Here is a 17,927-nt window from a genome sequence, read left to right as displayed (position 1 = left end):
TGGGTCCATCGGCTCCAAGATCTCTTTGTCCTGCTCCTTCATAGGCGCCGAAGCTGCCTGCGGCGCCGGATGCGGCGTCGGATGCTTCTGGAGATCGGCGCCGATCATCGACTTCGGCAGAGGCCATGTCGACTCCGCGCATTGAGCAGAGACTACATTCAAGGAGGCGTGCTCTCCGTCTGTTGGAAGAGCAGGAGTACCAGCGAGTCCTGGAGGAAGGAGAGGTTGAGGACTCGGGTGATGGACTGCATGGTCTGGATACGTCCAGTGGGCTGGATACTTCCCCTGAGTGGGACCTTTCATCACCAGGGGAGTATACGGAGGAGGCCGCTACCTTTCACGCGGTGGTGAGGAAGGCGGCTAATTTTCTGGACCTGCCTTTGCCGGTGGCAGAGGCGAAGCAGAATTTATTGACGGAGGTGCTGCATCCGGACTCTGCTGCAGCGGAGCCTCTCTTGCCGTTTAATGAGGCTTTGCTTGATCCGGTGTTGGAGGTGTGGAAAAAGCCTGTATCTTCCTCTGCAGTCCATAGGGCTGTGGCCAGGAGATATCGGGCTGCTCCATCTGACCCTGGCTTTCTTTCAAGACACCCTACGCCGGAGAGCTTGGTGGTGCAAGCCTCCTGTTCATCAAAATCAGCGCCTGGATCCTTCCCGACGGTGCCAGGAGACAGGGACTCCGAAAAACTGGATGCGCAATCCAAGAAAATATTTTCTTCTTGCAGTTTGGCGTTGAAGGCCACCAACGCAATTTGCATTCTGGGGGGATATGTCCATGCTCTTATGGATGATATTTCATCTTCTTTTACGGAGCTTCCCCAGGGACTCTTGGATGTTGTCTCAGACGCCCAGGCTGCCGCAACCCAGATTATCCAGTCTGGACTGGACACGACCGACTCGGTGGCTAGGGCGATGGGCACGGCTGTGGTGGCAAGGAGACAGGCCTGGCTCCGTAATTCAGGGTTTTCTGCGGATGTACAGTCGACCCTATTAGACCTCCCGTTTGATGGGGACAAACTGTTTGGAGCAAAGGCAGATTCGGCGTTGGAGCGATTTAAAGAGAGCAGGGCCACAGCCAAATCGTTAGGGCTGCAAGCTCCTTCTTCCTCTGCCTCTTCCAGGTTTTTCAGGAGGTTTCGTGGATTTGGGCGTGGCTCTTCCTCCTCTTCCTTTTGGGGGAGGTTCCAGCAAGCCGCCTCTTCTCACCCCTATAGATCATTTAGAGGGAGAGGTAGGGCCCGCACCAGAGGAGCCTCTCAACAGCACTCTGCCTCTTCCTCGTCCTCTGGAGGGGTGCAGCAGGGAAAGCAGCCTTAGGCCTCTACCATTTACCACTCACTTCTCTCCTGTAGGGGGAAGATCACGGCATTTTCTCCACAAGTGGGAGACTATTACAACGGACACTTGGGTTATCAGTATTGTGGAGAAAGGCTACACCCTTCCCTTTCGGGAGTTTCCGCCCCCCCTCCCGCCCCGCCCATCTTATTGTTCAGAAGAACACCTCCTGTTGCTAAAACAGGAGGTTCAAGTCCTCCTTTCAAAGGGCACGGTGGAGTTGGTGCCAGAGCAGGAAAGGGGTCAAGGTTGTTACTCAAGGTACTTCCTGATTCCCAAGAAAGATGGTCGGTTGAGACCGATCCTGGATCTGAGGATCTTGAATTGGTTCCTCAATCAGGAAAAGTTCAAGATGCTGACCCTAGCACAGGTGCTTTTGGCGTTGAACAAAGAAGATTGGATGGTGTCTGTCGACTTGCAGGATGCTTATTTTCATATCCCGATACTCAAGTCGCACAGGAAGTATCTCCGGTTTGTGGTAGGGTCGCAGCACTATCAGTTTGCGGTCCTCCCGTTTGGTCTTACTTCAGCACCTTGAGTCTTCACGAAGGTGATGTCAGTGGTTGCGGCAGAGCTCAGAAGGAAGGGGATAGCAGTATTCCCTTACTTGGACGACTGGTTGATCAAAGCCAAGTCCCCAGAGCTTGTGTCGTATCATCTGCAGTCAACAACCCAGTTGTTGTTCGACCTGGGCTTTTCGGTGAACGTGCCCAAATCTCACCTGTAGCCCTCTCAGCGCCTCCTGTTCATAGGGGCAGTACTGGATACAACATTGAATCGAGCCTTTCCTCCGCCTCAGCGGGTTCAAGATATTCAGGAATTGGTTCCAATGTTTCGAAATGGAGCTGTCGTTCCAGTCCTCAAGGTCCTTCGTCTGCTCGGTCTGTTTGCCTCCTGCATACTGTTGGTCACGCATGCTCGCTGGCACATGAGGGCTCTTCAGTGGTGCCTCCGAAGGCAGTGGTCTCAACACAAGGGAGATCTAGAAGGTGCGGTCAAGATCTCCAGAGATGCTGCTGTGGACTTGAATTGGTGGATTGCGAGCAACAATCTTTTGCAAGGAAAGCCGTTCGCGCAGTCGCCACCAGTGGCCACGGTCATAACGGATGCTTCCACTCTAGGGTGGGGAGCTCATCTGGGGGATCTGGAGATCAAAGGACTTTGGTTTCCAGAGGAACAGATGTTTCATATCAATCTGTTAGAGTTACGGGCTGTACGTCTGGCTCTCAAGGCCTTCCTCCCTTCCCTTCGTGGTCAGTCGGTACAGGTCCTGACGGACAATACTACCACGATGTGGTACATAAACAAACAGGGAGGAGTAGGGTCGTACCTTCTCTGCAGAGAAGCTCTTCGACTATGGTCCTGGGCAAAGGACCATCAGATTTGCTTGGTAGCAAATCATCTGGCCGGGGTCTTGAATGTATGTGCGGACAGTCTCAGTCGCCAATTCTCGGCCGACCACGAGTGGCATCTCCATCCAGATCAAGTCCGTTTAATCTTCCAGATGTGGGGGTTTCCTCGGATAGATCTGTTTGCCACTCGGGAGAACGCGCATTGTCCGTTATTCTGCAGCCTCCAGTATCCGGTGCAGGGAGCATTGGGGGACGCGTTTCTGATAACCTGGTGCGACCAGTTGCTTTACGCGTTTCCCCCCATACCCTTGATTCCTCGAGTGTTGAGGAAGATTCGCCAAGACCGGGCCCAAGTCATCTTAATAGCTCCGGATTGGCCAAGGAAGGTGTGGTACTCCGACCTTCTCCAACTCTCGCTGTGCCCTCCGCTCCGTCTCCCTCTCAGGGCAGACCTCCTCTCGCAGGGGCAGGTTTTACACCCCAACCTCCAGAGTCTACACCTACATGCCTGGAGATTGAACGGGGCAATCTGAGTTCCTTCTCTCTCCCGCCTGATGTAGTGGATGTTATATTAGCGGCCAGGCGACACTCCACTAAATCTATCTACGCTAATAGGCGGTCTAAATTTGTTACGTGGTGTGGGGAGAGACAGATTGATCCCTTACATGCTCATCTGTCGGATGTCTTGTCTTTTGCTCTGTCTCTAGCGCAGAAGGGTTGTGCAGTGGCTACCATAAAGGGTTATTTGTCGGCTTTGTCAGCCTTCATTTGTCTTCCAGACCAACCATTGTTATTTAAATCCCCTATTGTTCTCAGATTCTTGAAAGGTCTTCTAAATAAATATCCGCCAAAACCATTCGTTATGCCTCAATGGGATTTGTCCTTGGTCCTCACTTTCCTTATGGGGTCCCCTTTTGAGCCTATGCATTCTTGCCCCTTAAGGTATTTGGTTATTAAAACAGTCTTCCTGGTGGCTATAACATCTGCAAGGAGAGTGAGTGAGTTGCAAGCCTTATCGGTAAAACCCCCTTATACAACTTTTTATGGGGATAAGGTGGTGTTGAGGACCAAGGCTGCTTTCCTTCCGAAGGTTGTTTCACCCTTCCATTTGGCCCAGACAATTACTTTGTCCACGTTCTATCCTCCGCCTCATCCTTCAAAGGAGGAAGAGAGACTACATCGCTTGGACCCAAAGAGGGCGTTAAGCTTCTTCATTGATAGAACGAAGGATTTCAGGCTGGAGGATCAGCTGTTCATCGGATACGTGGGCAAGAGGAGAGGAAAGGCAGTCCACAAGAGAACACTCTCCAGGTGGGTTGTTCTTTGCATTAAAATCTGTTACTCTTTGGCAAAGAAGGATCCTCCTGATGGCATTAGAGCTCATTCCACCAGAGCTAAGTCGGCCACTTCGGCCTTGGCCAGAGGTGTTCCTGTGGTCGACATCTGCAAGGCCGCAACTTGGTCGTCCCTTCACACTTTTGCGAAACATTACTGTTTGGACTCTGAGGTCAGAAGGGACGGCCATTTTGCACGGTCAGTGCTGCAGGATTTCTTGATTTGACCATTTCGGCACCCTCCACCGGGAGTGGTACTGCTTTGGGACTCTATTCATTAGGTGAGGAATCCACAGGTAGTTGTATCCATCAGAAGAACGAGTTACTTACCTTCGGTAACGACTTTTCTGGTGGATACATTAGCTACCTGTGGATTCCTCACGGTCCCACCCGCCTCCCCGTTGCCTTTCTGGTCTTACCAAGTAATCCTTGAGTGGGCTCCTCTTGGTCTTCAGGATTGCAATAGATGATGTATATATGGACACTTGTATGTATTTATATGTATATATATATATATATGTATATATTTTTGGGTATATACATGATTTACATATATTTGCTGTTAAAAAAAAAAAAAAAAAAAAAGTTATATTAAATCTACAACCATTTTATTGCAATGTTGTGTATTTTACAATGTTATGGGATATTGCCTTGCTCTTTCATTGTATTGGGTTGTTGTTCTCATGCACGTCAAAAATGTTGGTACTGACGTCGGCACGTCGTCGAGGACCTCTTATTGCCTGTATGACGTCAGACGGCGTCGCGTGGGCTAGAGTGACGTCCTCGTCGACGTGCAGAGACTAGGAAGAAGATTTCTGTTGAATGCTGGCGCCATGGGAGTATTCATTAGGTGAGGAATCCACAGGTAGCTAATGTATCCACCAGAAAAGTCGTTACCAAAGGTAAGTAACGCGTTCATTTGGTGTCCCTGAGACTTACAACAGGAGGCAAGCTCTACTCCAAGCCCTTGGAGAACTTTCTCAAGCAGGATACACAGCAAAGTTCACCATTTGCTCTCTTTTAAAGCAGAAGCAGCAACTGCACGCCAACCCAGCAAAGCACACAGCAAAGGGGCAGTACTCTTCCTCCAGCTCTTCAGCTTTTCTCCTTGGCAGAGGTCTCTCTTGATCCAAAAAGATTCTATAAGTCTGGGGTCCACTACTTATACCTCTTTCTGCCTTTGAAGTAGGCAAACGTCAAAGGAAAGTCTCTGTTGTTGACAAGATCCTTCCTTGCCCTGGCCTGGCCCCAAACACCCTCCAGGGGGTTGGAGACTGCAGTGTGTGAGGGCAGGCACAGCCCTTTCAGGTGTAAATGACAACTCCTTCCTCCACTGTAGCTCAGATGGTTCATCAGGATATGTAGGCTACACCCCAGCTCCCTTTGTGTCATTGTCTAGAGGGAATTCACAACAGCCCAACTGTCAGTCTGACCCAGACATGGAATACACAAGCAGGCAGAGGCACAGAATGGTTTAAGCACAAAAATGCCCACTTTCTGAAAGTGGCATTTTCAAACAACTTCACCAAAAGATGTATTTTTAAATTGTTAGCTCTGAGACCCCAAACTCCATATCTCTGTCTGCTTACTAAGTGAAACTGCACTTTAAGGATAATTAAAGACAGCCCCCATGTTAGCCTATGAGAGAGGTAGGCCTTGCAATAGTGAAAAACAAATTAGGCATTATTTCACTGTTAGGACATGTACAACACACCAGTACATGTCCCACCTTTAACATACACTGCACCCTGCCCTTGGGGCTACCTAGGGCCTACCGTAGAGGTGCCTTACATGTAGTAAAAGGGAACGTTTGGGCCTGGCAAGTGGGTACGCTTGCCAGGTTGAATTGGCAGTTTAAAACTGCGCACACAGACACTGCAGTCGCAGGTCTGAGCCATCTTTACAGGGCTACTTATGTGGGTGGCACAATCAGTGCTGCAGGCCCACTAGTAGCATTTGATTTACAGGCCCTAAGCACCTCTAGTGCACTTTACTAGGGACTTACTAGTAAAGCAAATATGTCAATCATGGATAAACTAAGCACCAATATAATTTACATACGGAGCACTTGCACATTAGCACTGATCAGCAGTGGTAAGTGGGCAGAGACAATAAACCAGCAAAACAGATATGAAAACATAGCAGGAAGAAAGCAAAACGTTTGGGGATAACCCTTCAAAAAGGGCCATTTCCAACACTTGCTAAGTGTCCAGATGTTTGTTTTCAACTTTTTATTTTGCAAACTGAAACAAATGACATATGTCACTGCTTATTTCAGGTTATTTGCAAGCATGGACATACAAGTACAGGCCAGGCTGGTAAAATAACAGTTGGCAATCCTAGCATAGGATTACTAGGCCTTGCAGCCACGATCCAGTGCTGCAAGGCCCATAGGCACTGGTGCCCTCTTCTGGCCTTGTAGCACTACACCATTCCTGGGAGGCCCAAGAAATGGGGTGCCCTCTTCTGGGCCGCACAACGCTGGATCATGGCTGCTATGTCCAGAAGAAGGGCCCTCCAGGTTCCAAACTGCATGTCTTTCCCTTCCAAGCTTGTAGCAGGCTGGATGATATCTGTATGTCTCATGATTGACATTTAAAATGACACTATTATGAACGGTCCTACAAATTTGTTTTTGGTACTGTTGCTAGTTCCAGAAAGGTTCCACTTATTTGAGCTATGTAAAGGTCTAGTATGCATCAACACATTGAAATGTTTCCAAACTGATCACGTTTCAAACAGTTAATCTGAAAAACATTGCCATGCCATAAACTAGTTTGCCACTTATTTTGGTTTGGGCATATTGTTTAATACTGAAATTGCATGTCCTCTGTCATTTGGTTATGATGGGTTGTCTGTGGGGCAACTGTACCCAACATATACTTTTTTCTTCTGTAATGAGCCCTCCCTCATGCCCCACCTCAGAACCCTGGTACCTGATTGGGCTGCCAAGTGAACTAGGAAATAACCACAGGAGTCAGCAGAATAAAACTTTGTTTTGTGGAGTAAAACTTTCTTTGATTAAACTACTTAAAGGCGTGAAAATGATCCTGTGTGTTGATGTGAGTAGATCTCTTGAGATACTTTCTATCAAGAATGAGTCGCAGCTTCTATTAAGAATGAGTAGCACATCCAGTCTTATTTTGTATCTTCGACTTGTACTCCCCCTAATATTAAAATGCAGAAATATAAGTACCAGATAGCAAAGAGACAAAGAGGATTGATAGAGATAGCCTTTCTCTTTGAGATGTTTCCTCCTGTATTCCCCATCAATTCTTTGCAGCACAACCCTTCAACTCTGCACCAGCATACCTCCATTAAATAGAGTCTCTCAACTACCACATGTTTGTTTGTTCATAAGCTAGTTGACGCAGCGCCCACCTTTCCTCAACCCGAGACCATCTAGCCGGGCTCCACGCACTGGTAGCGGTTGTATGCTGTCAGTCTTCTCCGAGCTCAAACTGGCAAATACCTGCTAATTTGTGGTCCAGACCATGAACTGCTGCAGAGCTATATCAGTTCTGCTAATTTTGTGACAAAATGTTTCAGTGCAGAAATACAATGAAGACTAAAACATGCATTTGTTTAACATGTGATGAGTGATATTTGGCAGGGTTGCCCCCTCCCCTTGGACGTCCAGTTCAAGATCATGGTTGGGAGGGTCTGGGGAGTATGATTCCTCCCCTGTGTCGTGGGGTATGGGCAGCTGTTTACTGGTAGCTGTTCTTTTTATGGTCGAGCCTGCGTCGCATGCGCAGCAAGACGCTTTAGGTATTAGAAAAGGGCTTGGAGCCCTGTCAACGTCACGTCAGTGTTTTTCATTGGTGCGTGGGCTTGCCTATTACAATCTGCTTGCTTTCATTAGTCGAAGGCATGCATACGTCATGCCTTTTCCGGTGGCTAGCCCTCCTCAAGCGCATCGACCAAGTACAGAAAACATGCAAGGCTCGCTGTTTTCTGTCCGGCTCGTGGACTACTTTTTCTCTATTTTCCTAGCGCGATTTCGCTTGGTAGAAGTTGAGCGCTTTACACAGTTTATTGCACTTTTTCAGGTTACGTACATAAATGCACTTTTGCCGATAGGTGAAAAGTCGGGTTAGGAGTTTACAACGCTATCAGCTCTAACATGAGCAATCGCAAGACCCGTTGAATTGCAAATGCTTGTTTTTCATTTGCAGCCCTGCTGCTTTTGTGCCAGGAAAACCCAAGACTATCCACCTTTTACATTATTATGCAGTTCTAGCAGCCCCACTACTTATACAACCTTAGCAATATCACTTCACCACCCAATCTTCCTACTCTATCCCTACACCACCCACTCAGTGCCTGCTCCATCCTTTTACCACCCAATCTCTCTGCTCCATCCCTACACCACCCAGTCTTTGCCTGCTCCATCCCTGCACCACTCAATCTTCCTGCTCAATCCCTGCACCACCCACTTACTGCCTGTTCCATCGTTACACCACCCTATCACTCTCTGCTCCATCCCTAAACCACCCAGTCTCTGCCTGCTACATCCCTACTCCACCCAGTCTCTGCCTGCTACATCCCTACTCCACCCAATCTTGCTGTTCAGTCCCTACACCACCCACTCACTGTCTGCTCCATCCTTACACCACCCAATCTCTGCCAGCTCCATCCTCACACCACCCAATCTCTGCCTGCTCCACCCCTACAGTACTGAGTCTCTGCTTCATCCCTACACCACCCAATCTTCGTGTTTGTCCCATCCCTACAACACTCACACTTCTCTGCTGCTTCATCCTGTACCAGCCAAGATTCGCGTTTATCCATATCGCCGCTCAGGATCACAGTCCTGTGCCTGCTGGGTCTTTGTTTTTTAACACATAGCCCTATACAGTGTCTGCAGTAAACAACTGTTCCACGCTGTTTGTTGTGTGCCACGCTCATTGAGGGCCTCGCGGAGGTCTGGCGTATGCGCCTGAGTGTCCACTACCACTTCATTGAGGCACTTGAAGAATTTGTTTCTTCAGTAGGTCACATCTGTACAGCTTACATTGTCTAAAGTGGTGCATGTAATCAGTAAACATTGGACAGTGAACACCGGAGTAAAATACTCATTTTCGTGAGACCTGCGCCAAGCGATTCCACCCAATTTCACTAATGTAATTTACTAACAGAGGTTTAAAATGTATGGACTTGTCTTAGTTGGGATATTTATGCTCTTATTCATTGTACTGCTATCTACACCCAAGAAGTTGGGTCTTGCAACTAATTTCAATGATGCAAAAAATATGAATAGCCCTGTGATGTCACTGCCTATGATGTATTTTCCTGTGATGCAGTTTAGAAGGGCCTCGTATCTTCCGTTTTGCACAGGGCGACAAAAATCCTAGAGCCTGTCCTGAGGGTCGTGTATACTGTTCGCTGCTTGTGCGCGCTTCCAAGGTAATATTGAGCTGTTTTTTCTGTTTTCTAGATCGCACACTTCAAGATCCCGCGATATGTGTTATTTTATAAAGCGTTTCCGCTCACCGTGTCTGGAAAGGTAAGAATGACCGGGGGAGGAGGGCGCATGCGCGGGAGCGAAGGAAGTAGCAAGATGTGCAGCTATTTAGAGCCTGAGCACCGCAGCCCTCACTGGCCAACCTTCCCTCACATGTGGAACAAATACACATCAGGGCAGCAGTACAAGGTTTCTCCACACGCACAGGGCAGCAACAGCATTATGTCAGCAGGGTTCCTTCACCTACACGTCGGACCCAGCACAGACACCAGGGCGAAGAAACCGTCACACTCAAAACAGGCACCTTATTCACAGAATATTTACAGCACAGGCTGCAGGGGAACTCTCATTACACGCGGAGTAGGTGTAGCAATGAAGAGCATGGAAGTGCCTCTCTGTGATGTTCGCTTTCTGTGTGGCACAAGCACACACAATAAAAAATAGTTTGACTATTCAGTTTCTAAATACACACAGCTGCACCTCAACAATACAAACGTCTGTCACACACACAACGTGTGCAGCTTAGGCAGCAGTAGTGCAAACCTCTGTCACGCACAGAACGTGTGCAGCTCAGGCAGCAGTAGTACAAACCTCTGTCACGCACAGAACGTGTGCAGCTCAAGCAGCAGTAGTGCAAACTTCTGTCACACACAGAACGTGTGCAGCTCAGACAGTAGTAGTGCAAACCTTTCTCACACACAGAACGTGTGCAGCTCAAGCAGCAGTAGTGCAAACCTCTGTCACGCACAGAACGTGTGCAGCTCAGGCAGCAGTAGTGCAAACTTCTGTCACGCACAGAACGTGTGCAGCTCAGACAGTAGTAGTGCAAACCTCTGTCACGCACAGAACGTGTGCAGCTCAGACAGCAGTAGTGCAAACCTCTCACACACAGAACGTGTGCAGCTCAGACAGCAGTAGTGCAAACCTCTCTCACACACAGAACGTGTGCAGCTCAGACAGCAGTAGTGCAAACCTGTCACACACAGAACATATGCAGCTCAGGTAGCAATAGTGCAAACTTCTTTCACACACAGAACATATGCATCTCAGGCAGCAAAATTGCAATGTTCCCCAAGTAGCACGCATGCACTGTGAACTGCAGCAGCAGTGTAAGCTTCCCTCACAGGCAGTATGCAAGACGCAGTAAGCACCCGAACAGGTACAGCGGGAGAAGCAGCTGTGCAATGTTCCCCAAGTAGCAGGGCCATTCCTTCTCACAAGCGAATTACAGAAGTGGCCCTAGAAGTAGGAGTCTTCTTTGTGTGCAGATCAGTACAGCAGGGGCATGGGCAGTGAGGCTTCGATAACACAGCAGTACAGTAGGGGTAGAACAGTGAGGCGTTTTGTCTCACTTTAAAGAAAATGCACAGGCAGAGAGCATTTCAAACTTCCCTCACAGGCTCTGAAGAACAAAACAGGCCCTAAGAGCATTGTGAGACTTCCATGCAAATCACAGGTGCATGTCAGACAGCAGCAGTGACAGTTTCACTTGTGCAAAAATATAAATTCCCCCACGCACAACAGGTGAAACTCATAAGACAGCAATGCAGTTATGAAGTGTGGATGCATCAGTATGACAGCAACAGTGTAAGCTTTAATATCGGAACATATAATACAGAGATCTGCGAATAGTATTGCATGCATCCAGTAATGAGAATTCAAGTAGCAGCAGAGGAAGCGTCCAACCTCATGCTAGAAGAGAAATATTGGGGTTCTGGAAAAAAGACGCATTTCTTTTCTGTTGTGGGAAGTGGGGTTCTATTCCTTGCCCCCTGGCTGAATGTATCCATTGTACCCTGACTCTCTTTCTCCCTTTGTTCCAGGTGAAGAAGTTTGAACTGAAGGAGATTGCAAAGAAGTCACTGAATCTCTGAGTGATGGTTAATGATGCTATGTAGATGCCACTGTGGGTTCTGGTTGCCCGAATGCCCCCTTAAGTTTGGCTTCACATATTTGTAGACCACCATTAAGACTTTCTTAATTCAATCAAATAGGGTGTTCCCTACCCAGGGCCAATATGCAACCAAAAGCTCTCCTGTGGAGACTGCTTTCTCTGTACAACAAAAAAACTAGGCACACATTTTAGACAAGTTAACATTAGAGTATAACGTCAAGAGTGGGTGGGGTGACCAAACGCACGGTATCTCCCAATTCCTCTCATCTTCGGTACTGGTATGTCTGCCTCTGAAATTCAACTATCTGCCTTACTTATTGGACGGAAGGTATATGACTGCTGTCCTCTTTAGTCTCAGGTGCCACAGTATGCAATCCTTTTTAGTCAAAGGCCCCACCTACTATTGTCCTTTTTTGTTCTGAAATGCAATAATCTGCTTTCCTCAAGGATCTCAGATGACAGTCTGCCATCCCCTTGATCAGAACTCCCACCTTCCAACATCCTCTTTGGTCTCAGCTGTTATCACATGCCATTTCTACCTCAGTAATCCAAGTAATCACAGACTGCAGTTTCCTCCAGAACAACATCCCCATGTCCATCAGGACCACCCCAACGCTGCTCCAATTTAGGAAAGAGTTGAAGACTTATCTTTTTAAAAGAACACTACATCACAATATATTAGCTATCCACAACTCAGGTTCCTGTCTTCTTCCTCATTGACTTTAGGCTTGCCTTTGACCATGTACAGCACTCTCCTTTTGCCAGGTTTGTGCTATAAAAATACCAAATACATACAAATCCATATATAGAATTATGCCACCTTTCATCCCAAATGAACCAAGGTGCCACTAACTGCCCTTCTCATTGTCCAGTGATTGTAACATCTGCCATCCACATTGGCTTGGCATCCGTCCATCACCATTAATATCACATCCCAGCTTCTGTTGTGCCCCTTTGGTGTGAAGTTTAATTTCTGCCATCTTTATTGAGCTAGGTAACTTTGGTCGTCTTTTCCTTTTGGTCAGTGTGGTCATAGCACCAGCGGTCCTCCTTGGTCTGATTAACCACAATTAACTCCCCTCATTAGTGAGCAGATCTAAGAATTTCTGTAGCCACTGGACTTCCACTCTAATGTTATGGAACCCTCATCCAGTCCAGATGATGTAGGCCCCTTCTCCTTACCACTTCTGTAATGACCAAAAGACCAATGTCTTCGAGCAGCCTCCCGTGGTGCAGACATCTTGCTCCTAGACTAATCAAGAAGTTACCACCTGTGCCTACTCGCACTCATATACTATCATTCTCCCAATCTTATCCTTGTCCGATTTTACTGCATTACCTCCATCATCGTCCCTATTTGACAACTTCATCATGTTATCTTTTCTTTTCTTGCTTTTCCATTCCCATTACCGCTTCTATGCTCTTCTTCGCCCATACATACAAAGAATGTCTTCAAACTTCAGAAGCTGTGCAGAGTGTACTTTCCCATCCTATCATATGCTTTTTGATCCACCTCTCTCTCCCCTGCTCTGATTGGGTCATGCTCATGCTAACGTACAGATAGGAATGGACTTTTAGAATTTGACATGCTTGTAATCCCAGATGGACCACTTGACAGTAAAGCTTCGTAAGGCACTGTGTTTATCACACATGTGCTTCTTGCATACCCATCTAAGGACGGAACAGGGATAATTTCTGTGCATCATGAGCACCGGACTACTGACCCATTCAGAAACAACATCTCCACCCCATCATGGATGCCCAGTCATGACTAGTAAAAACAATAATATTGTGTCCCATTATTAAAACGTTCCTCTGGAAAGCAAACAGCAGGGTTTGTTGTGGAATCATTTTAGTGACGCTTCTTGACTGACAAATCTCGAAACCCATAGTCGTTTGTCCCCTCACCGTCAGTCATACTCCTGGTGATCTTTGAATTACTAAATCAAAGAACAAGTCATGACACTAAAAAGACACAGCGATGCACCCGGTGACAGGCTTCACAGAAGCGGCAGGCCTTATTTGAGCTGCATACCATTACCGCCTACTTCTAACGCACACACTGACAGCTCAGGTACGCCTGGTGCTTATAACAGATGATTGTTACCCAACTAACCTTGCTCGCTGTTTGGATGCCAGGAGCTTGAAAGGCTGAGTTGACCTGCTGAGATTCAAACCTGCGGCCACACCTTTAAACCAAGGTCCTTGTCGTGGATGCATCTGTTACCACAGGCCACACTCTAGCTCTCTTCTCGAATCCTCCTCTCTATCTCTTTGTTTAGATCTCTTTTGGCGTCTGTCGTTCGTTCTCTAATTACCCTTTTCTCTTCGTTTTACATCGATTTCTCTCTCAACCCAGCACTTGTTTATTTCGCTTTATGGAAATAACTGTCAAATTCCTTCGAAAACATAACCTTAAATAGGACATGATTTTCGCCAAAATAAATGTGACATGTTTGCAAATATTTGTTTTTAAAGAAAAGATTGCATGATTAAATATGTCAATGGAGGCATGCTACCCTCAGGATACTATTCAGAATATGAGCAGCTTTTGTATTAAACTAATACACCCGAAAATCTAGTACGTTTGCCTTCTTTTTATTTTTAACTTCTGGGACTTTGTGCAGATGATAAGTTCGGCATTGGAAGTGTGCGCCATGCACCGGAGAGACCATGCAGTAATTTCTTACTTTCCAAAGAAGACACCCTGACCCTAAACCACTGACATTTCAAGGGATGCGATAAAGATGTATAGGACTGTGTTCGGATAATGGTGTAATGTGGCATGTGTGTTGATAGTGATTTGTTCTGCTTTTGTGGTAGTGGTGGTTCATAGAGTTCTGCTCTGAATTCTGCTTTGGTGGTTATTTTGTTGAACATTCTAGCTTTTGTTGCTTTCTTCCTTATCATTTACTCAGTGTCTAAAGACAGAAATCTCACTGGTCACTGAGACCTGAAGCTGTCTGATGAAAGTGTACTGTTAGTTGATGATTGTCCAAAATATCTGTATTGAAGACGGTTGGTTGTGTGTTGAAAGTGATGAGTTTTGTAATATGGGATAAGGCTGGTTTTCATGTATTGTAGTGAGATGTCTGGGCAAGATGGGGAACATTAGTTCTCTGTGGTGGTCGATTTGGTATTGTGTATTGATTGTGGGGTTTTTGCGTTTTGTGCTTTTATTGTTAATAGGAAGGGGTCTTGACAGTAAGCGTGTCTGATGGTATGTTTGCAAGGTTTGCTTGCATTTGAATGAATAAATGACTGAAGGAATTTATAAAGTGCACAGCTACTACAAGAGTGTACTAGCCCTAACAGGTTTAGCATAAGGATAGGTGCAAGGAATGGTAATGTGCTGAAAAGAATTGTTGTAGCTTTACCAAAAGATGGTTCATGCGAAATAGACCGAAAAGCAGGGTCAGACTGGCCTATGGGACAATCGAGTAGAGTTCGAGGTGCTGGTCTGACAGGGAAATATGTGAGCTGTTTCTTTAGAGGTTTGTGGGCCTGTTTTTTGGTCTGGTGTGCTGTTTTTTCATAGCAACATTTTTATTTTGTTGATCTGCATAGAAACAAACAACAAAAACAATTGCTCTTGTCAGATAAAAGGCATTACATTATAATCCTCATTTTTGTTGAGCTCTCCACCCCATTCTACAGTGTTGCCCGCACAACTATGCAGATTATCAGTTACTCGCCTTATTATACCTCCAAACCATGATGTAGCCACCATTTACTCCAGATTCTTTTGTATTTGCGGGGGCAGCCTCATAGATTGTTTCTTCCATCTTTCCTCACCAGCCCATGTCCCTCATCCAGGCTGCTGCTGAAGGAGCTGTGGGGGAGATCTAACACCTAACTATATCTCGTTTGGCTATCTCTGTTCCCAGGCTCACCAGCGTCCTGTCATTGCTGAGACTTCCTACATTGTCTACTATCCCAGCAGTGCTATACTTGGCTGGACCTCTATGTGAGTCCCCCCTACATCGGACAGGGTGAACATGACTGTATTCCAGTACTTATATATCACCAGGCCCGTCCATACGATATGAAGGAAGTCCCTTTTGGGTTCCTGGCACCAATAGCAGGCTGAGGAGTTACGGGTACTGACTTTCCACAAACGGTGGGGTGTTAGGTAGGCCTGGTGGAGATATTTAAATTGCACTAGTGTAGGAAAGTACCATCTTGCCTGGCATGTTACCCCCATTTTTCACTGTATATATGTTGTTTTAGTTGTATGTGTCACTGGGACCCTGGTAACCCAGGGCCCCAGTGCTCATAAGTGTGCCTGAATGTGTTACCTGTGTAGTGACTAACTGTCTCACTGAGGCTCTGCTAATCAGAACCTCAGTGGTTATGCTCTCTCATTTCTTTCCAAATTGTCACTGACAGGCTAGTGACCATTTTTACCAATTTACATTGGCTTACTGGAACACCCTTATAATTCCCTAGTATATGGTACTGAGGTACCCAGGGTATTGGGGTTCCAGGAGATCCCTATGGGCTGCAGCATTTCTTTTGCCACCCATAGGGAGCTCTGACAATTCTTACACAGGCCTGCCACTGCAGCCTGAGTGAAATAACGTCCACGTTATTTCACAGCCATTTTACACTGCACTTAAGTAACTTATAAGTCACCTATATGTCTAACCTTTACCTGGTAAAGGTTAGGTGCAAAGTTACTTAGTGTGAGGGCACCCTGGCACTAGCCAAGGTGCCCCCACATTGTTCAGAGCCAATTCCCTGAACTTTGTGAGTGCGGGGACACCATTACACGCGTGCACTACATATAGGTCACTACCTATATGTAGCTCCACAATGGTAACTCAGAATATGGCCATGTAACATGTCTATGATCATGGAATTGCCCCCTCTATGCCATCCTGGCATAGTTGGCACAATCCCATGATCCCAGTGGTCTGTAGCACAGACCCTGGTACTGCCAAACTGCCCTTCCTGGGGTTTCACTGCAGCTGCTGCTGCTGCCAACCCCTCAGACAGGCAGCTGCCCTCCTGGGGTCCAGCCAGGCCTGGCCCAGGATGGCAGAACAAAGAACTTCCTCTGAGAGAGGGTGTGACACCCTCTCCCTTTGGAAAATGGTGTGAAGGCAGGGGAGGAGTAGCCTCCCCCAGCCTCTGGAAATGCTTTGTTGGGCACAGAGGGGCCCAATTCTGCATAAGCCAGTCTACACCGGTTCAGGGACCCCTTAGCCCCTGCTCTGGCGCGAAACTGGACAAAGGAAAGGGGAGTGACCACTCCCCTGACCTGCACCTCCCCTGGGAGGTGTCCAGAGCTCCTCCAGTGTGCTCCAGACCTCTGCCATCTTGGAAACAGAGGTGCTGCTGGCACACTGGACTGCTCTGAGTGGCCAGTGCCACCAGGTGACGTCAGAGACTCCTGCTGATAGGCTCCTTCAGGTGTTAGTAGCCTATCCTCTCTCCTAGGTAGCCAAACCCTCTTTTCTGGCTATTTAGGGTCTCTGTCTCTGGGGAAACTTCAGATAAGGAATGCAAGAGCTCATCCGAGTTCCTCTGCATCTCTCTCTTCACCTTCTGATAAGGAAACGACTGCTGACCGCGCTGGAAGCCTGCAAACCTGCAACATAGTAGCAAAGACGACTACTGCAACTCTGTAACGCTGATCCTGCCGCCTTCTCGACTGTGTTCCTGCTTGTGCATGCTGTGGGGGTAGTCTGCCTCCTCTCTGCACCAGAAGCTCCGAAGAAATCTCCCGTGGGTCGACGGAATCTTCCCCCTGCAACCGCAGGCACCAAAAAGCTGCATTACCGGTCCCTTGGGTCTCCTCTCAGCACGACGAGCGAGGTCCCTCGAATCCAGCGACTCTGTCCAAGTGACCCCCACAGTCCAGTGACTCTTCAGTCCAAGTTTGGTGGAGGTAAGTCCTTGCCTCACCTCGCTGGGCTGCATTGCTGGGAACCGCGACTTTGCAGCTACTCCGGCCCCTGTGCACTTCCGGCGGAAATCCTTCGTGCACAGCCAAGCCTGGGTCAACGGCACTCTAACCTGCATTGCACGACTTTCTAAGTTGGTCTCCGGCGACGTGGGACTCCTTTGTGCAACTTCGGCGAGCACCGTTTCACGCATCCTCGTAGTGCCTGTTTCTGGCACTTCTCCGGTGCTACCTCCTTCAGTGAGGGCTCTTTGTCTTGCTCGACGTCCCCTCTCTCTTCAGGTCCAATTTGCGACCTCCTGGTCCCTCCTGGGCCCCAGCAGCGTCCAAAAACGCCAAACGCACGATTTGCAGCTAGCAAGGCTTGTTGGCGTTCTTTCGGCGGGAAAACACTTCTGCACGACTCTCCAAGGCGAGAGGGATCCGTCCACCAAAGGGGAAGTCTCTAGCCCTTTTCGTTCCTGCAGAAACCTCAGCTTCTTCTGTCCAGTCGAAGCTTCTTTGCACCCGCAGCTGGCATTTCCTGGGCATCTGCCCATCTCCGACTTGCTTGTGACTTTTGGACCTCTTGTTCCACAGGTACCCTAGATTGGAAATCCACAGTTGTTGCATTGCTGGTTTGTGTCTTTCCTGCATTA

General features: G+C 47.7%; 1 protein-coding gene across 1 annotated transcript in view; it reads left to right on the top strand.

Moving 5' to 3' along the window:
• The window catches only part of ACSF2 (acyl-CoA synthetase family member 2), a 599,164-nt gene extending 585,202 nt beyond the window's left edge, over positions 1-13,962 (top strand). Inside the window, exons 15-16 of the mRNA XM_069200070.1 lie at positions 9,461-9,529; positions 11,311-13,962. Of these exons, the coding sequence (XP_069056171.1) occupies positions 9,461-9,529; positions 11,311-11,361 (120 nt within the window). The 3' untranslated portion in view covers positions 11,362-13,962. The remainder of the gene's footprint in view (positions 1-9,460; positions 9,530-11,310) is intronic.
• Positions 13,963-17,927: the final 3,965 nt, after the last annotated feature.

The sequence above is a fragment of the Pleurodeles waltl genome, chromosome 7, assembly GCF_031143425.1.
Source record: "Pleurodeles waltl isolate 20211129_DDA chromosome 7, aPleWal1.hap1.20221129, whole genome shotgun sequence".
In the NCBI taxonomy this organism is placed as follows: domain Eukaryota; kingdom Metazoa; phylum Chordata; class Amphibia; order Caudata; family Salamandridae; genus Pleurodeles; species Pleurodeles waltl.
This window is presented reverse-complemented; position numbering and strand designations above follow the sequence as displayed.